Below are 18,802 nucleotides of genomic sequence, written 5' to 3'. Positions count from 1 at the left end.
ATGAAAAATTAAGAAACCAATCTTAAATGTAAAAACACTGCATTAGGAGATGAATGCATGTGTCAAAGAAATGATAAAATACACCAAACAATATTGAATTATGTCGGATATGAAAATATATAATAACAACATATACCCCATGTATTACAATTTTTATAAAACAATATTACTTGCATGGAAAGTTGTTTCCATTTGGGTTTTTTTTTTAAATCTGTGTTATGTAACTAATATTAGAAATTAGCTTTTATATCATAAGTAAAATACTGTTATTGATGAGAATTGTAAGGTGAATGATTTCTGTGATAGTTTGTATTTTATACATTCATGCTACAAAAAGCAAGTACATGTACATGTAGTAATACTTGACATATATAAAAAATGTATATTTTACTTGGATTTAAAAATATTAAGGTAGGTAAAGTAGTGAAAAGTAGGAAGGTAAAACGTGTGTAAGGAAGAATATTCATCAGGAATGATGCAATTAGCATAATTAACTAAATGTGTACATCATATTTTTGCACATGATTTGACAGACAGCTTCATTGTTAGATTTTTATCGGCCAACAAGCTTTTCATATCTCCCTCTGGGTCACCTCTTAAATACTGACAGGCTTATGATATTAAATTCTGATCAGTTAGTACATTATAACATGGAAATGAGAAGTTCACTTTGGACTTAATGGATTATCAAATTAATGCTGTCAAATCCTGTTCTATTGTAAAACATTAGATTTTATAACTAACAAAGAAAAGGTTTATCCCAACTCGAAAGTGGGTCACTTTGACCTCATTTTGGAATTTATAGACATACACATTGAAATCAAATCTGGGTCTTACCTCTATAGTCAATTACTTTTTTGTAGTATATGGTTTTTTGTTGTTTTTTTTATACTAAAGATGGACACTTTAGACTTTTTAAAAACATTTTATGGTGTACATATTCATTGTAGTTCAAACCAAATTGAGACAAGTGTATTATGTTCATGTGGCAGTGAAGTTTTTTTGTTTATTCATCTACATGCAGTTATTTTGTAAATTGCATTCATATTTTTAAAAAAAGTAAGATCTTTGTTGCATTTTAAAGGGAGATTTGATAGGCATTTAATCGAGAAAAAAACAAGTACAAGTGTAAAGATTTTTATGGGAGGTTTTTTTTCTAGTGCAATTATATCATTTTTTTTTAAAAAGTCCCTTATAAGGGAATTGACATATGGATGTTTCTTTATTATTGTATCTTGGCTGTATTTTATCTATTATTGGAAACAATTTCAGTTTTGTGAACAAAATAAATTTGGAACTGTTTGAAATTGTTTTGTTTTTTCATAAAGTAGAAACCTTGCTGAGCTAGCGTTTATGAAAGCAAAAAAAATAAGAAGTTCAGTAAGTTTCAGTCGCGGAAACCCTTTGTAAACAATATGTATCCCAAACGTATATGGAGATTGAAACTATGCAGAAACTTCAAGTTTCAGTAAGTTTCCGTTGCAGAAACCATTTGGATTCGTGGACAGCCTAAGTTTCAGCACTGCGGAAACTTAATGAAACTTAAAGTTTCCGTGCTGAAACCTGTCGGAAACTTAAAGTAACCTTAAGTTTCCAAAGGGTTTCCGCAGCGCTGAAACCAGATATTTCATCCAGTGATTGTCTTGAGCAGAATCTTTAGATATATTATCAAACAATGTCATCAAACTTTTAATGCTAACTGACTTTAAAAAAGGCTTTGGACGCTACCTCATTTAGTTTTATTTCGAAAACATTAGACTTCTTTAATTTTGGACCCTACTTTAAAAATTGGATAAAAACCTTCTATAATGGTATGTGTGATTCAAATGGTATAATTTTAAAATGCTTTAGACAAGGTGATCCAATATCCCATGCATGTTTCTTTGAGCCGAGATTTTGAAAATAATAATTAGACATTAAAAATAAATAACGGTATACTTTTTAGTTGGAGATGAATGCAAAATGTCTCATTATGAAGACAACACATCAATTATAATGTATGGTACACCACATTTAATAGGAGTGCAACGATAAACTTGCCTCACGATACGATAAAAAATATTGTTACTATCAACAACTTTGCTTCTATAATGTTTTTAGTGCATTACAAAATTTTGATCGTTTTTAAGAAATGTTATCCCTAATTAAAGTGGTCAGCCCCTTTTTCCCCGATTTCGTTGGTAAGTTTAGTTAGATATGTCCTAACAATATATCACTTGATGAAAAAAAAATACAAATAAAAACGTATAAAAATTTTGATTTAAGATTCGTACCTAATTTTCGAGCCTGGGCGAGCTCCAAGAGATGGCGTCAATAACGTAAAACAAATACAATATGCAGAACTTTAAACGATAGCAATTTCAAAATCATATTTCTGGTTGTTTCTGAGTTTGCGTATGCACAAAATCAGGGTCGTGAGAAAATACACAGTCAGCTAAAATTTGATACCGGAAGTAACGTCATCACAATTTCAAAAACACATACAATTTAGATCACGTCAAATCATCTGTAAAAAAAAAAAAAAACAAGAGGCCCATGGGCCACATCGCTCACCTGAATAACAGTTCCTTGTAACATTCTATTTCATACCATACATGTATGTTATTTCTATTTTAAACTTTGAACCCCTTTCTGGGGCCCCAGTATTGGTCCGGGGTTTATGGTTGGCTTTCACAACTACACTATTTGAGGATCCTTGCATTGTAATCTCACAAACTGTAGCATTGTAGTTCTCAAGAAGAAAATTTTTAAACATTTTCCATATATATTTCTATGTTAAACTTTGAATCCCTCTTGGGGCCTCAGTATTTGTCTGGAGGTCTTAGGGGCCCCAGTATTAGTCCGGGGGTCACGATTCTACCAATTTAGAATCTACAATAGCCAATGATGCTTGCATAGTAATCTCACAAACTGTTGCACTGTAGTTCTTGAGAAGAAGATTTTTAAACATGTTCCCTTTATATATATCTATGTTAATGTTGATCCCCTTCTTGGGCCCCAATATTAGTCTGGGGGTCACGGCTTCCACAATTTAGAAACTTTACAATTTGAGAATGCTTGCATAGTAATCTCACAAATTGAAGCATTGTAGTTCTCCTCCAAAAGATTTTAAAAATGTGTCCTCCTATCTTTCTATGTGAAACATTGAACCCCTTCTCCTGGGGCTCCAGTATTAGATCGCTTCTATAATTTAAAGTTTTCACTATTTGAGGATCCAAGTAAAGTAATATCACAAAGTATGACAGTGTAGTTCTCGAAAAGATTTTTTTAAAAACATGTTTCATATATATATATATCTATGTTAAACGTTGAACCCCTCTTGATGCCCCAGTATTACTCCGATGGTCATGATTTTAACACTTTAGAATCTATGCATTGTGATATCCCCAACTGTTGCATTGTAGTTCTTGAGAAGAAGATTTTTAAAAGGACTTGGACACGATTTGAGATCAAAAGTTTTATCTTTATTTTTTATGTATAAAATGGTTTACTGGTGCATTTTAAATGATTGACCAAAATACTGAATGTTAAAGTCAAGTTACAAGCGAGATACAGGGGTAAGAATTGATTGTTTTGTAAACAAAGCTCGAGTCTTAAAGTTGTTTACAAAAAATGTAATGTAGAGAATTATCATTTCTATGACAAAATGACATGTAAAAACAATTTAAACTAATTCAATATATTCATAAATACTATTATCAACAAAAGAAAGATATTTTTGATTGAAATTTACACCAATACAACACATATGTAAAAAATGACGATATTCGAGCTTTGTTAACAAAACAAAGAACTAGTTGATCTATATCTTGCTTATAACTTGATATCTGACTTTCAAATTTTGACATAGCATTATAAACTTCAATATTTATCAGTTTAAACATTGAAAATGGAAAAATAAAATTTGAAAATTTTAAGTAAAATCGTGTCCAAGTCGCTTTAAACATTTTTCTTATATATGTAAAATTTTGAACCCCGCCTGGGGCCCCATTTTTGGTCGGGGTGTCAAAATTTTTACATTTTAGAATGTTCACTATATATAAAAGCTTTTGTGTAAATGTTGGCATTTCTAGTGCAGTAGTTCTTGATAAGAAGATTTTTAAACATTTATCCTATGGATATCTATGTTAAAATTTGAACCCCTCTTGGGGCCCCAGTTTTGGTCCGGGAGTCACAATTTTTACAATTTAGAATTTTCACTATATATAAAAGCTTTTGTTTGAATATTTGCTTTTCTGGTGCAGTGGTTCTTTACATGAAGATTTGTAAACATTTATCCTATGGAGTTCTATGTTAAACTTTGAACCCCGCCTGGGGCCCCATTTTTGGTCCGGGAGTCATGATTTTTACAATTTAGAATCTTCACTATATATACAAGCTTTTGTTTAAATGTTAGCATTTCTGGTGCAGTGGGTCTTGAGAAGAAGATTTTTAAACATTTTTCCAATGTATTTCCATGTCAAATTTTGAACCCCGCCTGAGGCCCCAGTTTTGGTCCGGGGGTCACGATTTTTACAATTTAGAATCTTCACTATATATACAAGCTTTTGTGTAAATATTGACATTTCTGGTGCAGTGGTTCTTGAGAAGAAGATTTTTAAAGACATGCACCCTATTTTCACTGTTTCGTAATTATCTCCCCTTTAAAAAGGGTTGTACCCTTTATTTTAACAATTTAGAATCCCCTTTTCATAAGGATGCTTTGTACTAAGTTTAATTAAATTTTGCCCATAGGTTTTTGAGAAGAAGTCAAAAATGTGAAAAGTTTACAGACGGACGGACAGATGGACGGACGGACGGACGACGGACAACGGGTGATCAGAAAAGCTCACTTGAACCTTCGGTTCAGGTGAGCTAAAAAACTTGAGAAATCGTGTGACCTTTATATTAGGGAAATAAAAAATCGACCGAAAACAATAAAGCTTTTTGATGGAAAAGGAAAACCATAATAATAAAGGAGAAGAGAAACAATAGGTATTTTCGACGAAAAGTCGAAAAGAACTAATAACAATAAGGTCTTCCGTTAAAGTAGACCTAATCCCGTTGCCTTTGAATTCACCTAAAAGACTGAGAAAATAAGCACCGCCTTCAAATTTACATGGTCAGTGTACCCCTGTCAATCAATTAAATTAAATTGAGGCCCCAGTTTGGACGTTAGAAAATGATTGACGTTCGTTTACTCGTCCTGTGTATACTATGTCTAGCGCTCGCGACGAAGGCGCAATTAACTTTTGTCTTTTGATGCATACCGTGACGATAAATCGCCATCTATAAGAACTATAATTAAAGAAATATTAAAGGCTGATCGGAAAAGTTTTACAAGCGCATGTTGCAATGTTGCATTAGTATTTGAGTACGGTGGGATGTTCGTATAATGCACAAAACATCACCATATTTTCTCAGCAAATCTCGTCAGAAACTTGATCAATCAACAAACGAAAGATTTAGCCCATGTCGCACGCGGTTATTCATGCATTTATATTCATTTCAAGAAAAGACAATTTGTTTTGAAGTACATATAAATACGATATTCTTTTAGATCATCGGAAAAACTCTGTTGAGAGCACTTCAATACCCCATGTTATAGACATGTATACACAAAATGCAAGCCAGCATGTTTCTCTCGTGGCTTCACACCTCTTTCAATATAGGGTCCACCCCCACCTGAACTTACCTGAGGTAAACCGACCGGTTAAAAACCTCGGCCTTTAAAAAAGGCTTTCGGGAGAGTCGTTCTTTTCTATATTTTTTCAACACTACTTTACATCTCTCCAAGCCTTTTCTTAGTATTTTGAAAGACAAATATTTATACTGAAAAAGGCGCTAATATTGTGGTTTTTTATAAAATTAAAACAGAAACAAGTCAAATCCATTCTTGAAACTGGGTAGTACAGAATAAGGAAAAACTGAATTTATAACTAATGCATTTTGCTATTTTGGTTAATATAGTAGTAAACTTGATTTAAAATGACCGAAAGCAAGAGTTTAAAATTGCATAGTGTTATTATCGAATTTCAGGTGTAGAGTCAGACTCCTTTATGAAATGAACATCTATAACTTATATTCAAAATATACTTTATTTATACTTCCCTTAAATTTTAAGTAAAATGCATATACTTGATTCAGTCAAGTATAGATAGAGTATAAGTCAGGTACAATGTATACTCAAAGAATGAAATATTTGTACTTTCATCAAAGTTGTAGACACTCTAGAGTCATTTAATAAATCGGCCTTTAATCAGATTATTTGTAATGTCAGTATCACTATCACTATTTTACATTCCTTCTGTAAATGTGAGACGGTAAGAGAGAAAAAAATCCAAGTTTAAAATTAAGACATAAGTAGTAAAACAATCCGAGTAAATAGTGTAAATACACTTTTGAAGATACTAGAAATAATAAAACTTACATCTGACATTAAGTTCATAGTTTAAGGATTCCACCATTTCGTTGTGTAAATTGCTTGCTCTACAATGTACTTGTTTTGCATTGTCCTCTGCCACACCAGTGTACTGTAGAATTGAGGTGGTTTGATGAAGGCCATTATTATCATTGGTAAAAGAGTCAATTGTATTACTATTTATCTCAACTCCTCCTAGGTACCAAGTGACACTGGCTTTTGGATTACAAAAACTAGATACACAGGTAAGGTTCATACGCTCATTGACGTTTACAGAATTCTGGCTTTTGTTTAGGGTAACTCTGGTAACAGCAACTGCAAAATATCAAAAATGTTGTTATTAATTGTACAAAGTTACTTTTTACAAAAACATGTAATATAACTGTATTTTCCATTGATGAATCTAATTGCAATATAAAATCAACGAACAAGCAATTCTTGTTACTGTTAAGTAAATTATAATGATAATTTCCCTTTTTAATCTAATAATATTGTTCAGGAGAATTTTTTTTACAATCGAGAATAATTTAAAATAAGAAAGTTACAATTTTGATATATACAGTGTAAAAGAATAATTCAATTGAAACTAAACTTTGGAGTGAAAGTAAATAACAAAAAACAAAATACGAATAACCCTTGATCAAAGATATCAGCCAATTTATATATATATATATATATATATAAATATATATATATATATATATATATATATATATATATATATATATATATATATATATATATATATATATAAAATGAGTAAAGTTAATCTACACAAGTAATAAATAATAAAAAAAATAACAGAATGCCGATTCAAAACTCTATTGGTTTCATTATAATCTTCAGAAGTTTAGAACTATCACCATAGATACATAAGTACATACATTTCAAAAGATTATTGTGACGTCATATAACATCAAGTAAATGTTGCACTTTTCAGAGTTCATTATGACGTCATATATATTCACTATTACCAACTCAATTATTTTGTCTACACTTCATAGAAACAAACAAACTACTTACGAAACACAGTAAGTAACTTCTTGGCACTTAATGGCTTTGAAAAAAGTGTATGATTGGCTGTGCAGGTACACTCCTGTTCATTAAAAGACACGTCTATTGTTAATTCCAACACAGATATTGCTTCAGTAGAATTGCTCATATTTTTGCTAGACATTTCTGTATTTTTGCAGTTCCATGACAATGTTGAAACAGGATTTCCACCAGACTGTTGGCAGGTTAATGTAACATTAGTCCCATTATCGTACTGAAATCCTGAAGGAGAAGAAGTTATACGGGGAGGGATAGCAGGGGGTGGATCTAAAATTAAGAAAAATGGAAAAAAAATAATATTGTGTTTCATAGCAAATACACTGCAATCATTGAGACAAGAATCTCTCTATGAGGCCAGCATATAAACAAGAGGCCCATGGACCATATCGCTCACCTGAGGAACAATAGGTATGATAAAATCAGCTTAATGGAGTCGTAATACAAACTATCTGGACAATAATACATGTAGATCCTGTATAAATAAAATCCATTTTCCCCCTGAATATTCTTATGTTTATAATCATTTGTCTCTTTTCTAACAGGACGATTTTATAGTCATATCACACGTTGAGTATTGCAGTTCTCAAAATGATCCTTAACAATTATTTATATATGGGATATAAAGCTACATCAAACTCTATACCTTCTTGTGAGGCCAAAGAATTGTCCTGTGGCCAAAGTCTTAACAATCATAAAGAATCAACTGGCTGGTTAGTTTCTGAGAAGAAGATTTTTAAAGATCTACCCTATATATTCCTATGAAAACTTTAACCCCCCCCCCCCTCCCACAATATGGCCCCACCCTACCAAATTTTCACAACTTAGAATCTACACTACCTGGGGATATTTCCACACAAGTTTCAGCTTTCCTGGCTGATTAGTTTCTGAGAAGAAAAATTTTAAGTTTTATTCTATATATTCCTTAGTAAAACTTTGACCCCCCATTGTAGCCCCACCCTACCCCGGGGGTCATGATTTTCACAACTTTAAATATACACTACCTGGGGATGCTTCCACACAAGTTTCAGCTTTTCTGGCGGATTAGTTTCTGAGAAGAAGATTTTTAAAGATTTACTCTATATATTCCTATGTAAAACTTCGAGCCCCCATTGTGGCCCCACCCTACCACCAGGGGTCATAATTTTCACAAATTTGAATCTACACTACCTGAGGGTGCTTCCACGCAAGTTTCAGCTTTCCTGGCTGATTAGTTTCTGAGAAAAAGATTTTTGAGATTTACTCTACATATTACTATGTTAAACTTCGACCCCCCATTGTGGCCCCACCCTACCACCTGGGATCATAATTTTCACAACTTTGAATCTACACTACCTGAGGATGCTTCCACACAAGTTTCAGCTTTCCTGGCTGATTAGTTTTTGAGAAGAAGATTTTTAAAGATTTACTCTATATATTCCTATGTCAATCTTTGACCCCCCATTGTGGCCACACCCTATCCCCGGGGGGTCATGATTTTCACAACTTTAAATCTAAACTACCTGATGATGATTCCACACAAGTTTCAGCTTTCCTGGCTTTATGGTTTTTGAGAAGAAGATTTTTGAAAATTTCTGAAAATTTTCTTTAATTTCTAATTATCTCCCTTGGATAAGGGTATGGCCCTTAATTTTTAAAACTTTGAATCCCATTTTGCCTAAGGGTGATTTGTGCCAAGTTTGGTTGAAATTGGCCCAGTAGTTCGAAGTTTACAGACGGACGGACAACCGGACGGACAGACAGACAGACGACAGACAAAATGTGATCAGAAAAGCTCACTTGAGCTTTCAGCTCATGTGAGCTAAAAAGGAACACATCACTCACCTGCTCAACAATAGCCTCATTAAAAGCAGCTTTTATTATCAAATACAAAATATTTTGACAAACTAATAGCAATAAATCTTTCACAAAATCAATTTTTTCTCAGCATATTCTTATGTTATTCATTGAGCACTATTTTGAGTTTCAATTTTTGAGATAAAGGTTTGAAAGGTTGTCTAATCTATCCGTTGTCTCTGTTTCTTCTTTTCAGCTTTTCAAAAAATAAAATCAAAGGCCAAATCGGCCACAAAGGCGTCGACCTGGCATTTTGTCTTTATAATTTTTATTTATAAGATTTATAAAATGATATCAATAATTTGAATTTTTGCACTAATAGTCGTATATCAAATAATACATATAAGAAAATCAAAGGCCGGAACGGCCACAAAGTCGTCGAGCTGACATTTTGTTTTATATAGATTGATAAAATGATATCAATAATTTGAATTTTTGTACTAATAGTCGTATATCAAATAATACATATTAGAATAAAAAAAGTAAATGAATTATGTTTTGCGTTCTTTAAAAACAAAAATTACTATATTTCCATATATAATAGGTTGTGATGCGTTTATAATACAATAACTCATCATAGTTACAAAAATCAAAGAAATTTCAAAGTTAAAAAAAATTATATTTTCTTTCTGCTTTAAACATTTTTCAAGGTGAATACATCGATTACAGTGTGTCTCTAATTATAATAATAAAACATACTTTTATTTATTTCAATTCCCGTTTGAAACAAAATTACCTATGGTATGGTTGTTTACAAACAAATCCACAACACGTGCTGTATATTGCTCGACCAAACCGACTGCATTATCGTGTTTATTTATTGCAACAAAATCACTATATACGTTTATCGCTTACATTCATTTTGGAGGCCATGCCCGATAACAAATAAATTTACATATCAAATTTTATTTCTATCGGGCACGGTCTCCAGTTAAAATGTAATCGATAAACTAAAATAATATTTAGTGAATGTTTACACCTTTTGTATTCATCCGCCATTCTTGAATATTATGCAAATAGTTATCAATAACCAGGGAGGCAAAGTTGGATTTTTTGTACACAATGTAGTTGAATAAGTGGAATAAAAATCTTGTAATACGTTTGATACTTTAAGGAACTTATTTTTTGTGCGCATTTAAAAGGCGGTGCAGTGCATGAATTTTTGGACGATTGCCAATCCAGACGATCGCTAGAAGGCTGCCGAGCATTAGCTCGACGCCTTAAAAAAGTAAATGAATTATGTTTTGCGTGTTTTAAAAACAGAATCAGTATATGTCCTTATCAATTATGTTGTGATGCGTTTATAATACAATAACTCATCACGGTTACAAAAATCAAAGAAATTTCAAAGTTCAAAAATAAATTATATTTTCTTTCTGATTTAAACAGTTTTTGAACGATTTTCAAGGTTCATAATTTGAATACATTTACAGTGGGCCCCTAATTATAATAATAAAACATACGTTTATTTATTCCAATTCCCGATTGAAACAAGCTTACCTATGGAATGGTTGTTTACAAACAAATCCACAACACGTGCTATTTAAAATGCTCGACCAAACCGACTACATTATCGTGTTTATTTATTGCAAAAAATCACTAGATACGTTTATCGCTTACATTCATTTTGGAGGCTGTGCCCGATAACAAATGAATTTACATATCAAAATTTATTTCTATCGGGCGCGGTCTCCAATTAAATTGTAAGCGATACACTAAAATAATATTTAGTAAATGTTTACACCTTATTGTATTCGTCCGCCATTCCTGATTAGGCAAATTTATACTTGGGTAAGAGTTGTCAATAACCAGGGAAACAAAGATGGATTTTTTGTACACAATTTAGTTGAATAAATGGAATAAAAATCTTGTTAGAGGTTTAATACTTCAAGTAACTTATTTCTTGTGCGCATTTAAAAGGCGGTGCAGAGCATGTATTTTTGGACGATTGCTAATCCAGACGATCGCTAGAAGGCTGCCGAGCATTAGCTCGACGCCTTAAAAAATAAATAGTTGGTCTTTTAACCCCTTAAAGTCCATGATTATGTAACATATGGGGAAAAATATGTTACTGTATTAATTACTGTATGATGAAAATTTCGTTCTGTAATATACACTGAACATTTTAGGTTATTTTCAAACTAACTAGAGGTACCGTGAGCAGGATCACAAAAGATATCCCCATCCTATCAAAGAGGAAAATCATAACTCAAGTATTTTTCTGTAATAGAAAATAATGGATTCTATCTATTTAACCGTTCATTTTTTATCAATAACTACGGCGGCGTGGAAGGGCCAGATGAAAAAATAAAAAATTCTGATTTGTTCGGACAAATAAGTTATTTGTTCGGACGAATTACGATTTGTTCGGACGAATAAGCTATTTGTTCGGACGAATTACGATTTGTTCGGACGAATTACGATTTGTTCGGACGAAAAAGTTATTTGTTCGGACGAATTAGATATTTGTTCGGACGAATTACGATTTGTTCGGACAAATTAGATATTTGTTCGGACGAATTAGGATTTGTTCGGACGAATTAGGATTTGTTCGGACAAATAAGTTATTTGTTCGGACGATTTAGGATTTGTTCGGACGAATTATGATTTGTTCGGACGAATTAGATATTTGTTCGGACAAATAACTTATTTGTTCGGACAAATAACTTATTTGTTCGGACGAATTAGGATTTGTTCGGACGAATTAGGATTTGTTCGGACGAATAAGTTATTAATAGTGGTACATGTATGAAAGAGAACGAGAGAGAGAGAGAGAGAGAGAGAGATGTCATAATCATGGATACATAAATGTGAAGTCTAATCAGTTTACATGATCATGCGCGGATCCAGAAAAATTTACCGGGGTAGTGGTGGTGGTGGGGGGGGGGTCTGATAGATAGTTTTGTTTGCGGGGTGGGGGTGCAAGGCCCCCCGACCACCCCGGCTCTTGATCCGCGTATAGATGTATGCCAACTGTAGGCAGCGCAGGTTTTTTCTTAACTAACTATAAGTTTTATTTCGCGCAATGCCAGAAGAAATGATTCCACTAGTCATAATTATATGATTCCGCAGGTGGATTTCGATTGTCGATGTTTATATTGAAAATGTAGTCATTCTCCTGTTTACTTGGGACACTGGATATACGAAATTATCTTTTGCCTTAACTTTATACATATACATATACATGTATACGATCAAAGTTAACTGATATGCTTCGTTGAATTGTAATAATCGCACAATTACTTAAGTGACTTATAAAACAAACTAGTTTTTACTTATACTTTATAATATAAAGACAACATATATATTTAGAATACATGTATCTGCTCTGGTAATGATGTAGATGAAAGGGGGGGGGGGTCAAGCCACCCCTTTCCTTCAAATGATAAATTGCTAATAATATAGACATAGGTGTTACATGTATACTATCTGACATGTATACTATCTGACATATTGTGCTGTCAAGCTCAATTTTCAAACTCTATCTATCTAAAGGATTGGAATTATATTATCATGGTGCCATGGGTTTTCGATAGTCTAAAACTAATGTTAACCTTAATGGTTGTCTCATTAGTCAACTTTGAATCTATTTCATTTTTATAATCAGACATAGCATCAAAAATCGTCGATACAAAATCAAAGTTAGTCGTCATCATATGCAGTTTTTATCTATAAATAGCCTGGATGCCGCATTCGACCGATGAAAATAGGCGTCAGATGTTTACGATAGTATGATTCATAAACAATATTTTTCAATAATAGTTAAGAAAAATGAGATACAACCTTTTGAAAATATTGTATAAAATTGTCAATTGTTTTGTAAGCTTTTATTTCACCTTAAATCGTCTAATTATTTTAATTTTCCCCATAACTTGATTCAATCAGTTATGATTATTCAATCAGTTATGATTATTGATAATGTTTTTATTTGCGCTCCTCAGATTCCAAACATAGGAAAACTTTACAAAGACATATGATAATTTTAACATGCAAATACGTCATCAGAGGTCTTTTTGACGGACAATAAGTATTTTAATCATTAAATTCTATTTTTATTACTTTTTTGCATTATAGTTAGGATGTTGGGATATTTTGCTGACTTTATATTATAAAGTATAAGTAAAAATTAGTTTGTTTTATAAGTCACTTAAGTAACTGTGCGATTATTACAATTCCACGAAGTATATCAGTTAACTTTGATCGTATACATGTATATGTATAAAGTTATGGCGAAAGATAATTTCGTATGTCCAGTGTTTTCGTATGTACAGTGTCCCAAGTAAACAGGAGAATGACTACATTTTCAATATAAACATCGACAATCGAAATCCACCTGCGGAATCATATAATTATGACTAGTGGAATCATTTCTTCTGGCATTGCACGAAATAAAACTTATAGTTAGTTAAGAAAAAACCTGCGCTGCCTACAGTTGGCATACATCTATACGCGGATCTAGAGCCGGGGTAGTCGGGGGGCCATGCACCCCCACACCGCAAACAAAACTATCTATCAGACCCCCCCCCCCCCCCACCACCACCACCACTACCCCGGTAAACTTTTCTGGATCCGCGCATGATCATGTAAACTGATTAGACTTTTCACATTTATGTATCTATGATTATGACATCTCTCTCTCTCTCTCTCTCTCTCGTTCTTTCCATACATGTACCACTATTAATAACTTATTCGTCCGAACAAATCCTAATTCGTCCGAACAAATCCTAATTCGTCCGAACAAATCCTAATTCGTCCGAACAAATAACTTCTTTGTCCGAACAAATAAGTTATTTGTCCGAACAAATAACTTATTTGTCCGAACAAATATCTAATTCGTCCGAACAAATCATAATTCGTCCGAACAAATCCTAAATCGTCCGAACAAATAACTTATTTGTCCGAACAAATCATAATTCGTCCGAACAAATCCTAATTGGTCCAAACAAATATCTAATTCGTCCGAACAAATCGTAATTCGTCCGAACAAATAACTTATTTGTCCGAACAAATATCTAATTTGTCCGAACAAATCCTAATTTGTCCGAACAAATAACTTATTCGTCCGAACAATTCCTAATTCGTCCGAACAAATCCTAATTCGTCCGAACAAATAACTTATTCGTCCGAACAAATCCTAATTCGTCCGAACAAATAACTTTTTGTCCGAACAAATAAGAATTTTTTATTTTTTCATCTGGCCCTTCCACTCCGCCGTAAATAACAACTGCTCTATTTTTTATTTTTTTTTACAATTTTTTAACACTAATATGAGTACACAAACCAGTTCCTATTTTTTTTTTAAACTCTATATACACTTAACTGTTAAGAGACAATGTCAGTAATCATTGAGCTTTGTCCATATTATAAGTGGAAAGTGTGAAAAATTATTTTTCCTTGCTATTGTTATGTTGATTAATATAGGTAAGCGGTATTTTAGAAATGTGGTATTTTTGGCCACATGGTCATTGTTTCCATGGCAACAACCAAAAATAGACAAAAACACTAAAATATCAACAAAAAATAACAATGCATATCAACATAAAATTTTGTTACATTTGAAAAAAAAAAGATAACACTAAATTTTGCATTTATTTGGAAATCAGAATGTCAAAGTATTATTTCCCAAATTGCTTTTTTAACATTTTTCATTGTAAAATTTAAAGTATTTTTAAAAATTAATTTCTCTAAAAAGCAACCTGAATTTGTTTTGATTCTATATTAGATAAGAAATTCTTACATTGGTTTATAAGATTTATCATTGAAAAACGGTAGTCAATGTGTATAAAAGAAATAACATTAAAAGCAAAGTAACCAAACTTTGATTCTGAATATGTAATATTACCCCCCTTTATGGAACTCTTCTGCGGCGGAGGTTCAATTAAACTATCAGGAAGTGGAAACCAAACATGTTGTCTGCTCAGTTGGTTGTAGTCTGCATGAGTTTGCAGAGGACTTACAGCAACTTGTAATGGTAGGTGATATTTTATAAATATGTCTGATATATGCCAAAAATATTTAATGTAAAACATCCATATTGCTTCATAAACGGATAAAACTAGAACTGTCCTAATGGGACTAATACCCCCGCTAGGCTAATTTCAAATGGGACAAATAATTGAATTGAATAATAATTAAGGTTTGGAACACATACAAAAAAAAAATTCTAGAAATGTAAAAAAAAAAAAAATAGTTAACAAAGAAAAATTAAAATCAAAATTGTCAGAATTTCACTGTAAATACATATCTATAACAGTAATTCCTTTACAAATGTATGTATTTGATGATATATTTTTTTAATTTAATTGATTTAAAGAAAAACCAACAAAATGACAATAACCCCTCCCTTTGCAGTGAATAGAAATACCGGTAGCCAAGCAATGCTCTTCTGTTGATAAAACTTTCAATATCTTTCTAATAAGAGTCTTGACAGATGCAATTAGTTGTTTCAAATTTTCCTCACTTTCTCCTATGGCACAATTGAACTCCAAATCAGAAAATTGATCCCATAGGACTATGATTTTCTTTGATGAGCTTGTCAAATTTAATAAACTCCCAAAACATTACCATAATTACCATACTATGTAAAAAATATGTAAAAAAGAAAATTTAATATTACAAACAATTTTAAAATTGCCAAAACACTTCAATCATATCAGTAATTTTGAATTTCATTTAAATTAATGCCCAATAGGGTCACTTCATCAAATTACTTGACAAATAAATTTAAACAACCTCTAAAAATAGTTTAACTTCTTTATTAATAATTATATTATTTATTTCCTTATAATGATAGACCTTTTGGTTTACATGAAACAGTTTTAAAATAGCCCCAAAACCATCACCCATTTTACAGATTATCAATTTCCCCTAAACACATGCTCCATCTGAACCATTGCTCAGATAATGGCTCCCTTGGGACAAATGAATTCAGCCACACTTGTCTTTGATGTTCTCATTAGCTCCTAAGAATTTATCATTGACAAACAAAAACTTTGCATTGTCAGTTGATAGAATACTTATAAAAAATATTTTTTTTTTATTAATTAAGACATAAAGACAAAAAACTCCATCTGGATGTATTTATATAAATATATTTTAGAGTGTTTTCTATTAATTAATTAATAAAATCTGTAAGGATTACCTCCCTTACTTTTCAACATTAGTGTACAATATATAGAATAAGGAAAATGAAAACTGTCATAAAATCATTAAATCTTGTCTGATCTTAAAAAAAAATTGCAGGTGCACATCTTCAGATGGTGTTCAACATATGTACAAATTTTCAAACTGTTCCATGCAGTAATATAAAATTCTATAGGGGGGACAAAGTTGCGTCTACAGACAGACGGACAGACGGACAGACAGACAGACGGACAGACGGACGGACAGACAGACGGACAGGGTGAAACCAATATACCCCCCTAAACTTCGTTTGCGGGGGTATAAAAAATGTATTTTTGATTGATTTTACAGGGAGTTGTGGTTGCTTGATGTTTGTTTAAAATTGCAGAGGAATGACATATGATTCAACTTGTATATGTAAGTGTTGTTCCGTCAACATATGTGATTAGTTTAGAATAATTTCAATTAAATTGTTAATTTCTAAAATAAAAATACACTCTCTACCAATTTTACATACACTCTTTACCAATTTTACACATATTTTAGAAAGAATTGGAATGACTCATGAACTTTGTCTTAATTGTTTTAATTGTCAACCGCTTGAAGTTGCAGAGAAATGACAGCATCTTTTGAAAATATGTGTATTTTTGTCAGTATGTTGGATGGATTTCAAATAAGTTACCAGTAATAATGTAAAGCATTCATAAATTAATGCAAATTTATATGAAAAATACATAACCCCCAACCCCCCCCCCTCTCTCTCTCTCTCTCTCTCTCTCTCTCTCTCCATTAAACATATAAAAAGACAGAATGTTTATTATACATTCTCTTTTAATGGGCAATTTTAATTTTTAATTCCAAATCAAGCCTCCATAATGATAAGATTACACTATCATAGTTAGATTCTCAGATGTAAAATGCATCCTTATGATACCAAACATGACTGGAATCAAGCAAAATACACATTTTAAAGGCCGGGGTCGACCTAGATTTTCTGCCACCTGGTAGACAATTAAGCCTATAAGGGCAAAAAGGCGGGGCTACCTCCATCACTGTCGGTGATGCTGATAAGAGTAAACATTGCATGCGAAGTCCACTGTGTTTATACACTGGGGAAAACCCAATCTATTAAGAGGGGCTGTATAAATTTTTATATAGAGGGATTTTGATAAAGGTTTTAATTTTACCTATGTTGTAACATATATGTGTAAAGATGATAAAATTTCAATTTGGCATCCCTGAAACAATAATGATTTCAAGCATGAAACTTGATCCAAGTAACATTTAGCCCACCAAAATGATAAAGCTTACAAAGAATAATCAGAGGTTCTCTAAGGATATCTTTCATTCAACTGAATATAAAACCCCAGTAGATCGGTATTAGGATGTGAGAAGAAAATATGAACACTAATTAACAGCTGGTTGTTGAGAACTCAAATACAACGTTTATAAAACTTTCATTTGCTTTTACAAGCAAACATATATTCAAATACTCCTTATTTACCCCATATTAATCATCCTGTGGTGGGAACTATATGAACCAGAGTGAAAAAGGAGGGAAATGGCAGAACATCAAAATAAGCTGGGAGAAATGTATATTTTAGCTTTGGAAGTAACTAAAAGTCATGGAGAAACATTTCATTAGCTTTTGACACTGAGTTGGGATTTTAATGAAGTTCCTGTTGATAAAACCAAGAACGGGTTTATTACAAAGTTCTAGGACAGTGACCCACATTTTGATGACTTTGTGATAAGTCAGGTTCGGGAGAATGAAGATTGAAGAATGTCAGCATTGCTTGTGTTGTTCGTGCATAACATACAAAACTATGATGGCTAGCGGAATGTGCAAAGTAAAGTAGCTCACACCAATGGAAGGACAGACAATTAGCTAGCTTGATTTAAATTTTGACACAGAAATTTTTGGGAGAGATCAAACATCATCATCATCGGTATTAATAAAATAGGAAGTATTGCATATGAATTAACTCGCATTATTGACTACGGATGGGACATTATGCATCTTTATTGTGGACTCATAAAGATTTTTATGTGGATCTAAAAGCAATGTGATTATTTCAATTTTAGGTTTTTAACAAATTTCAATAATTATCTCTCTGAACTGAACGCTGCAGAGAAAATTGAATTTCCCATTCATTTTGTGATTGGCTGCTATTTATACCTGGGCCACGGCCTTTAAGCAGCCATTAAATATTTTGAATTTTGGGTATACCGAGACAAAAAAAAAATAGATCGGGGTGGGTCATTTTCAGAGAGGATGACGGGGATGAAAATCTTACAATTTATTTAATGTGGCATGACACAAGGAAGCAATATGTCAAATTTTGCTTTTAAATGATTCCCATTGATACGAGACATAGGTAACTAGAAAACTGA

The 18,802-nt window shown here is 32.3% G+C and overlaps 1 protein-coding gene across 1 annotated transcript in view; it reads right to left on the bottom strand.

Moving 5' to 3' along the window:
• Window positions 1-7,415: 7,415 nt before the first annotated feature.
• LOC128169639 (synaptogenesis protein syg-2-like) overlaps window positions 7,416-18,802 on the bottom strand; it is a 49,101-nt gene continuing 37,714 nt past the window's right edge. The window contains exon 2 of the mRNA XM_052835751.1: window positions 7,416-7,720. Coding sequence (XP_052691711.1) covers window positions 7,416-7,720 — 305 coding nt within the window. The remainder of the gene's footprint in view (window positions 7,721-18,802) is intronic.

Source organism: Crassostrea angulata, unplaced genomic scaffold (assembly GCF_025612915.1).
Source record: "Crassostrea angulata isolate pt1a10 unplaced genomic scaffold, ASM2561291v2 HiC_scaffold_165, whole genome shotgun sequence".
NCBI lineage: Eukaryota > Metazoa > Mollusca > Bivalvia > Ostreida > Ostreidae > Magallana > Magallana angulata.
The sequence above is the reverse complement of the archived record's forward strand: the minus strand, read 5'-3'. Positions and strand labels throughout refer to the sequence as shown.